Consider the following 8,765-nt stretch of genomic DNA (forward strand, 5'->3'; position numbering starts at 1 on the left):
ATTCATTTCTACACCTAATCCACAGCAATTCTTCTTCCGCCTTTTTCTTTTTTTAATCGTTAGAAGTGCATTTACTCGGCGACGTCGCGGTATAGTGGCCGCCGATAAATCCTGAATAAAAGTGGAAATAAATAAAGGAGAATGAAAAGACGAAGGATATATAGCTTGAAAATATTCAATAGAAAGATGTACGGGCACAGAGGGAGAAAGAAACGGACGGTAGACCGCGTTGAAATCTACCAGAAGCAGAAAAGAAAGACAAAAGGGGATACTAATAAACAATTTGCCCCTTTCCGAGAAACTACGGCCGTGGCGTGTCGATCGAAAATTCCATCGAACTTCTCTCTTCTTTTCTATTCGACACAATCTTACAAATACTTCAGGTGGACAAGGGGGAACGCGGCTGGCATTCTTTGAGTGCGTTTTAACGGTGAAATTTTTCTTTGAAAAACTCACAGCTGAACTTTGGAAACTTTACATTTTACTAACTTTAGACAAGCTTACCGGTGCATTAATAATTTCTCGTCTTAAAAATGTTGCGGCTTACGAATTCTACTGAAAGTAGCGCGCCACGGAAGCTGCGCGCTATGCTTTAAAAGTTACTTCAAATATTCAGCGTGGTAATATTCAACGAACGCTTCCGTTCCAACCGCGACGTAATATCCAAGAACTTGCGCGTCTCATCTTTAATTATTCACGGTGCGTTTCGTTCAATTTCATTTCACTTCGATTCTTTTCTGCCCCCCCTTTTTTCACAAGCATTTAATCGCGCAGCGCAGAAGTGCTGTGCAATTCAATTCATTTCCGATTCTTTTCGTTCCAAGTCGATGTAATTCCAATTTTCGTTTATCAACTTTTGAAGTTTCGCATCGAACTCGGCAGAGAGTGAATACATTTCGTAATTCATTTTTTTTGTCTATAGTTACTCCCGGTTTGACTGCATTTCGACGAGCGAGATTTTACTTTCGGGCAGAGTAGCGTACGCGTATAATTTGTTCGACAGAAATTTCGATTTAAGCGTAGGACAACGCGGGTATAAATTTAACGACGACACGTAACACAGATTCGGCGGCCGACACGAACGTATTTGCCACGATAAGGGCAATTTTGACTGCAACCCGTGTGCACGATAATCGGGAAATAAAGCCCGGCTTAATGCTATCTTCAAGTTCGATCGTTTGTCCAAGTAGCGCGTTTATACATCCCCCACTCGTAACTTTGTACCTCGTTATCGTTTCCGCGACACGCGTGAAATTACCCGATTTTTGCTTAATATCGCCCACCGTGTCAATTAACAGCGGACAGCGTAGTTGTCGGAACAGAATTTCGATTTGTGACTCGTATTATTTTATACGAAGGAGATAATTAAAATTTCCGGTTTCGAATAGGAGTATATTTACGGTATATTTCGGGACAAAGAATTCGATTTCTATTTCACCATGTTAATTAAATATTAATTAGTAATTAATATGTGATATCGTTACAAATTTCACTTATAAACGAAATTTTGATTATTCAAATTCAATCTGTTATTTAGCCGTTCCTCCATTCTTCAACATTCTTTATTATAAATTATCACAAGTAACAGTAATTGCGTGTTTAATTAAAGTTCCCCGTAATTTTCAATTTTCATATTAATTAGCAATTTCGAACGACCTGCAATAACGACTGTGTAGTAATAACGAGCAGAATTCGGAATTAACATCTGAAGGAATAATAAAGTTCTTCACTTCTCACGACTCGTCGCTTTTTCTTCTCTTAAAAAGCACGCATGAGAAGGAAAAAGTGACAAAAAGTGGTAAAAATGATTCCGCGACGACCTCGTTCGAAATTTGTCACTCACCGAGAAATAAAATTAACATAAGTGCAAAGATTCGCGCTTTACCCTCGTTGTTCCTCTTCCTCTTTGTGCAATGTCGCGATTCGTTTCTCAACGCGAAAGCGTTGCAAAAGAACACGCGACTCCGCTCTCAGTGACGACGACGACGACTCGTGGAAAAAACAGGGTTGAAAGAGAAACGTGAGGGTATTGTGGAACAAGGGTAGAGAAAGAGACAGCCACCTTTTGCCCGTTATCTCGGAGTTGGTGAGTTCAGAACGGCAGGTTAGCTGTAGCCAATCAGCAGGAGCCTATTTACCGAACTTCTGTGCACGGTGTTGACCCGAAACGTAGCGGAAAGAAGTGGAAACTTTTTCATCGCATTATCCACGAAGAAAGAGGTGAATTACCTCTGACAATGGGCAAAGTGGGGAAGCTCGGTTGCCGCGGCAACATTTCTTAATCATATTTCAATTAAGGAAGCCGGAGGTGTGCGGGGGGCCAGGCAACGTGCAGCATCCGACAGCATTTCCGCCGGCAGGACCGAGACACCGGTAACGCCAGATTTCCGACTTGAAAATCTCCAGTTAGAAAACAAGATGTTCTTAACAAAGTATCAGTTAGTCTAATAAGCGGAGCGGAAAATTTCATTCGCTTGAAATTGGGTAAATGCTCGAGCTTACCTGGGGAATTAATCCTTTCAAGGATGAAGTCCAAGATGGACCAGCTACCGACTCTACGAAATTCGATATAAAAGGTTTATTAGGTGTTGGGACATTTACTGAACGTGAAGTCTAACGGAATTCTACTGGTGTCTATTGAAATCTACTAAACTCTGCTGGAATCTGCTGAATTTTATTAACATCTACAGTATTTTGCCGATATCTGTTGAAATCTTGTGAAACCTACAGAAATCTACTAAACTTTGCTGAAATCTACAGAAATCTGCTGAACTTTATTAATATCTACTGTATTTAGCTGATATCTGTTGAAATCTTCTGAAACCTACAGAAATCTACTAAAATCTGCTTACTGAATATAAAGCAAGCCTCTCTGTCACTACAAGTGTAACACAAAATTATTTAACTCACAGAAGTCATTACAAAATAATTAAGATCCTAAGAAAATGACTCATTCTACATATACTTTGAATTAAAGCAATTCGAACCACGAAAAAAGGACCAACAGTGAAACTTCATAATTATAATAAGATACGTAATAGAAGATGCACCGTATACTTTCTAAGTCCTCTCTCTCGGATCCCCCATTAGTAATGTTAAACCGCAGAAAGTTCACGTACAAAACATACACAAACGTTTCGTAAAAGCTTCAGGGACACACTTGTGCGATCAAAACACGATCGTACCGAAGCCTTATCTGTTTATAGTTTGTAAAAGAAGCAATGGGAAAATTACTGACGCCACGTGATCCGCGAACACGTGTCGCCAACAAATAATCTGAACATTGCGTTTCGAATAATACTCTCCGTCGTTCGTATGATGAATTTCCTTACGACTCGATCTCGACTCACTTTGACACCGTCGCTCGTCACACGTATAACGTCGCTATCTAGACGGAGAGAACACCCCATGATCCACTTTCTTTGCAAACTGTCGTAAAGCTGCGCCTCCCGACGTACACCGTACTCTTCCTATCGGGATATATATCGGGAAACAAAATGAAGAAAAGGGGTGTGCGAGACGGTTACAGGAGGAGGAGTGGCTGGTCGCGTCCTCGACTCGCAACAAAGTTTTCGTGCCTCTCTGCGGATTTTTCTATCCCGCTTATATAACCTCGAAGCCGAATGTTTCACGGAGATTACCTGTCAGGATACGTATTTCCCGCTGACGAGATTTTCTCGAGGTGTTCCGAAGCCAGGGAACGATGCGCCACGAGAAGGTCTCTTAAACGTGTTCGTTTGTCTTATTTCTGTCTGCCATCGTCTCGTCTGTCGTTATTACCATTATTTGCCTCTCGGTGGAATGAACAGCGATCAGACAGAAATTGGGAAAACGAATTGGCTCTAATACGATTCTATCGTATCTGTCGAAGGATGATTTTAACAGGGTAAACGAATAAAGTTTGGACGAAACTGGGGGAGGGATGTGCTTTTGCATTCAAGTGGAAGCGAGAGAAAGAAAATATTCCGAAATACTTAATAGGACGATAACGCGTTGTTCGATAAATAGCCAGAAGAGATTTTGATAAAGTCATTGAAATTTTAATTGGTTATAATTGTAGATATCATCATCTCGGTAAAAAGGCAACGGAAACATTCCGTAAACTATATTATCAACGAGATTCGATAACATAGGAAAGTTAAACATATATAAGTGACACGTAAGGAACATCGGTGCACTCATTACTCCATCAGCAGTCATGCTAGCGACCATGTATCTGGGATACGGAATACTTTTCCTCATTGCCTTGTGAGTATCTCGTTTCCTCCCTTTCCCTTGGCAAGCTACTTCGTTTTTACTCCGCAATTTTCAACGATTTTCGAATTATTTTCATTTTTCTCTCTATTTCTATTATTATTTCTCTCGATTTCTCTATTCTCACTCGACAACCCTTTGAATTTGAGTAGGGAAATAATTCGAGGTGCGAAAGAAAGAGAAATTTCTTTCGCTACGTTCAAGCTTGACGAAGAGCAAAAGGCTGTTAGAATAGATGATTGTTCGCTAGATCGCCAAGTTACTCTAAGCTTGTCTTTTCTAGCGTCGCAAGTGGCGAATCTGCGGAGCTGGATGAGAAATACCTACAGTTCCCACCGAACTTTCTCCTGGGAGTTGCGACAGCCGCATACCAAATAGAAGGAGCTTGGAACGTGAGCGGTAGGTTGCTCAAATTCAAATTTCCACATTCAGATCTGCAAACTTCTCTAATGCTTTCTGCTGCGTCTTGAAAACCCAGACAAAGGAGAAAGTACCTGGGATCGATACACCCATTACCAGGATGGCCGTATTTACAACAACGACACGGGAGACGTTGCCGCGAATTCTTATTACAAGTACAAAGAGGATGTCGCATTGGTGAAGCAACTTGGGGTGAATATACAACTCGAATTTTATTCATTCTGATCACTAATTTCATGTGAAACTAGCTTCAATTTCACTCTGGCTAAGGTTCCTTATATCTAGGAAATCAGCATTTGCTGAAATATGAAAGTTAATTCAATTCAAGTTAATTCATCTTTTTTGTTATTTATCAAATAGAATATCTGTGTGCATAATGAAATCGGGAGCAGAGGTATCCAAGTTTCATGGTAGATTATATTTTCAGTAAGTTCTACAAGGTTTCGCTAGGGCTTCTTATACACTACCGGCCAAAAGCTTGGAATCACCTCACAATTTTCATCAGTACCGAATCTGCCACCAATTTTTCGTAGACTTGATATTGATATTGTGGAGATAAATAGCAATTTATCTCGAATGATACAAAATTCGTTAAAAAGTTCTTAAAGCTGCCGACTCTTTTCTGCGAATTTTTGTGTAACTTGTAATGCACAGTGATTCCAAACTTTTGGCAGGTAGTGTATCTAGGATATCAGCATTTGATGAAATGTGAAATTCAAGTAATAACTTCTTCAAATTAATTCATATCTTTTATTATTTATAAAATAGAACGTCTGTGTGTATAGCGAAGTCAGGAGCAGAGGTATCTAGGTTTCATGGTAGATTATATTTTCTGTGAGTTTCTAGAGAGTTTGAAAATTTGGACCAAATTGGTCAAAAAGTTTAGGAATTATTCTGAGAATCTCTGTATCCAGTTAAAAATACACTTTGTGTATACATTGAAGGATCTTAGTAGACCTCGGTAGACCTAAAATCTCAGGATCTTAGTAAAAAAAAGAATAAAAAATCCCACCTCATTCCTACACCGAAAGTAAAATACAACCAACGATCACTACTAGAACAAAATCAGTAACCTAATTATTCGCTAAATGTTGGAGCGAGTTAAAAGTAGAAAGTTTCTTCCCCGAAACTGCTCTCAGAGTTGCATTAGGTAAATCAAAAGCTCACGTTACCCCAGTATTACGTCAAATGTCCCTCTCGAGCTCCCCTACAAGTATCAGAGTTTGCCGAAACACATCGAGAAGTTACGCGATTTAAAAATTCGTACCCGCGAGTTTCGAGCAGCGTGTTACAATTTCGAGACCAACTTGACATAATTCTACACAACTCCGAACAATAGAAATGCACGCTCGTTTAGTATTTCATGCTGCACGATGTTTCGACAACTCTAATCACCGTTAACTATCGACTTACGCATTAACGAACCATACTATCCTCCTAACAGTTCAAGTCGTACCGATTCTCCGTCAGCTGGCCACGAATTCTGCCAACCGGTTTCTCGAGCTACGTGAGCAAAGACGGTGTCATGTACTATCATCGCCTAATAGACGAGCTTCTGGCGAACAACATCGAACCAGTGCTGACGCTTTATCACTGGGATCATCCGCAAGTTATCGAGGACGCCGGTGGCTGGTTGAACTCAGAAATAGTGGACTGGTTCGGCGATTACGCGAGAATAGTGTTCCAAGAGTACGCGTCGAAGGTGAAGAAATTTATCCCGGTGAACGAGCCCAGCGCAATCTGTAAAAATGGCTATACCATTGGCAATTACGCACCTGGCAAGAAGTTGCCCGGTTTCGGCGAGTACCTGTGCATCCACAACGTCCTTAAAGCTCACGCCAGAGCTTACAGGATATACGAAAGCGAATTCAAGAAGGACAAGAAAGGCGAAGTCGGTGTCTTGGTGAATCTGTTCGGCTACATGCCTAGAAGCGCCGACGACGAGTACGCTGCCGAAGTTTCCTTCCAGTTCAACGTCGGTTGGACCTTGCATCCGATCTACTCGAAAAAAGGAGACTATCCGCCTCTTATGAGGAACATGGTGGACAGCCAGAGCTCGAAACAAGGCTTCGCGAGGTCTCGTCTGCCCAAATTCACCCCCGAATGGGTCGAATACATACGGTACGGGATAGTTTCCTTTCTATGGGAATATTTGCTGGAAGAATAGGTGTCGAGTGTTATGCTTGTTTCCGCAGAGGTACCTCCGACTTCTTGGCTGTAAATCATTACACCACGAGGCTGGTTACGAACGGTACCATGGGCAGTATTCCTTCTCACGAAAACGACCAAGGGGTGGTAGAGCTTACCGATAGTTTCTGGAAAGGATCAGCTTCTGCGTGGCTCAAAGTAAGTAACTAATTGTGAGTGATTGTGACGGGTTTCTTTAAGAAATATGTTTGATCGAAGGCCGTGTATTTTGGTGTTAAAAGAATTTCAGTTGGCTTTTAACCGTTTACAACTCCATGTGACTTGGAAGTTACGTATCCATTTAGCTATATTTTATTTACCTATTCTTACACTATTGCACTATATTTATTTTTCTATTTTTGTAATAATTATTACACTTTTTGTATTTATTCTTGCCTCTTTTATCAAAATGTAAAATTGTAATCAACCCTAATTTTTCTTGGAAGAACGAAGAGGGTTAGAAGAGATCTGCAAGATTTTATCGGTATGTTAATCGCTCGTTACGTGTAATAGGTTGTACCCGAAGGTTTCCGGTATATTCTCCGGCAGCTGGCGCGAAATTATGGTAACCCCCCGATGTACATCACCGAAAACGGTGTTTCTGATTATGGAACTTTGAACGACGACGACAGGATCTACTATTACCGCGAATACTTGAAACAAATGCTTCTCGCCATGTACGTCGATAATGTGAATGTACAAGGATACATGCTGTGGTCCCTTCTGGACAATTTCGAATGGGACAAAGGATATCAGTAAGTGTATTATACTTTTTATTACGACTACACACTGTGATCGATTCATTCGTTCAATAAAATATTTTGGAATTGTACATACAATACGAGCTAGTTGACAAAAAAAGAATAGACAAACGGACAACATTGACAAAATTACGTTTTTGATTGATCCTTTTTGAAATAATCGATTTTCTCTTTTGTAAGTTCACGTGCTTTTTATATTGCTCAAATCTGTCACTCTGGGGTTTATTTACTATTAAGAGGAGTAGCTTGCAAACGAATGTTCGTTGAAGTATCGAAAACGTATCTTCGAACAAGTGTTATTCATAGTTTCGAGATATTTTAATCGAGACATAGGAAATAGATATTGGCGATTGAATAAATTACGATAAATTAGTAATAATATTTGAACTTTCAGTGAACACTTCGGTATCGTGTCTGTCGACTTCAACGATCCAGAGAGGCCACGAACCCTGAAGAAGTCCGCATCCTGGTGGAAGAAAATCGTAGCCGCTGGAAAACTGGACACCAACTAAGTGACTGATCATCGAAAACATATTTCCAACATTCATCACGAATTTTGCTCACACCATTTGAATCACTTTAATAATAAATTAATTTGACAAATTAAGAACTTCCACTTCGTTCAACCGATATTTCGAAACTTCGACTTCTGTTGATCGATCGTAACGTTTAAAATATTTGTCACATAGCCCGAAAAATGACAGATTAATTTTTACACAGTCAACACACACACAAAAACACGGTTAACCTTCCACAGTAGAAAAACAAGCTCTTCATGCTTAATAAAATAATACACGTTTGCCTATCGGTTACATCAACGTTAACTAACAATCTGAATCAACAGAATTACCATTCGTCCTCTCCATACCTACGCCACAGACAATATCCGCCGAAAATAAAATGTCTCTGCCACTGATGACATATTTCATTGTTACTCGACGCGATACTATTTTTTCCCCTCCAAGCATCGAACACGACGGTTCCATTTTACGAGGGGGAAGTTCATTCGACGGGCGTTCATCCGTGCCACGTTTTAACCCCATCCGTATTGGAAGATCGAATTGGCCGAGGGTGAGATAAGGCGTCAGCTACGAAGGGATAGAGATAAGGGCCGGAGGTTCGAGTTGTAAATGCTCGAGTGCC

At 40.4% G+C, this 8,765-nt stretch overlaps 1 protein-coding gene across 1 annotated transcript; it reads left to right on the plus strand.

The window, feature by feature from the left end:
- The first annotated feature begins 4,148 nt into the window (after nucleotides 1-4,148).
- LOC108578730 (myrosinase 1) lies at nucleotides 4,149-8,527 on the plus strand. The gene is made up of 7 exons (XM_017942106.1): nucleotides 4,149-4,248; nucleotides 4,538-4,653; nucleotides 4,733-4,866; nucleotides 6,119-6,795; nucleotides 6,870-7,020; nucleotides 7,375-7,616; nucleotides 8,017-8,527. The coding sequence occupies exons 1-7, from the start codon at nucleotides 4,199-4,201 to the stop codon at nucleotides 8,132-8,134; spliced, it is 1,488 nt and encodes a 495-aa protein (XP_017797595.1). The 5' UTR covers nucleotides 4,149-4,198; the 3' UTR covers nucleotides 8,135-8,527.
- Nucleotides 8,528-8,765: the final 238 nt, after the last annotated feature.

The sequence above is a fragment of the Habropoda laboriosa genome, unplaced genomic scaffold, assembly GCF_001263275.1.
Source record: "Habropoda laboriosa isolate 0110345459 unplaced genomic scaffold, ASM126327v1 scaffold28, whole genome shotgun sequence".
In the NCBI taxonomy this organism is placed as follows: domain Eukaryota; kingdom Metazoa; phylum Arthropoda; class Insecta; order Hymenoptera; family Apidae; genus Habropoda; species Habropoda laboriosa.

What these genes read in the sequence shown, in the direction of transcription:
- LOC108578730 (XM_017942106.1), top strand. Translation starts at nt 4,199, where the DNA reads ATGCTAGCGACCATGTATCTGGGATACGGAATACTTTTCCTCATTGCC. An exon ending in AGGAGCTTGGAACGTGAGCG is followed by an intron (nt 4,654 to 4,732) that starts GTAGGTTGCTCA and finishes TTGAAAACCCAG; the next exon opens with ACAAAGGAGAAAGTACCTGG. An exon ending in GAATGGGTCGAATACATACG is followed by an intron (nt 6,796 to 6,869) that starts GTACGGGATAGT and finishes TTGTTTCCGCAG; the next exon opens with AGGTACCTCCGACTTCTTGG.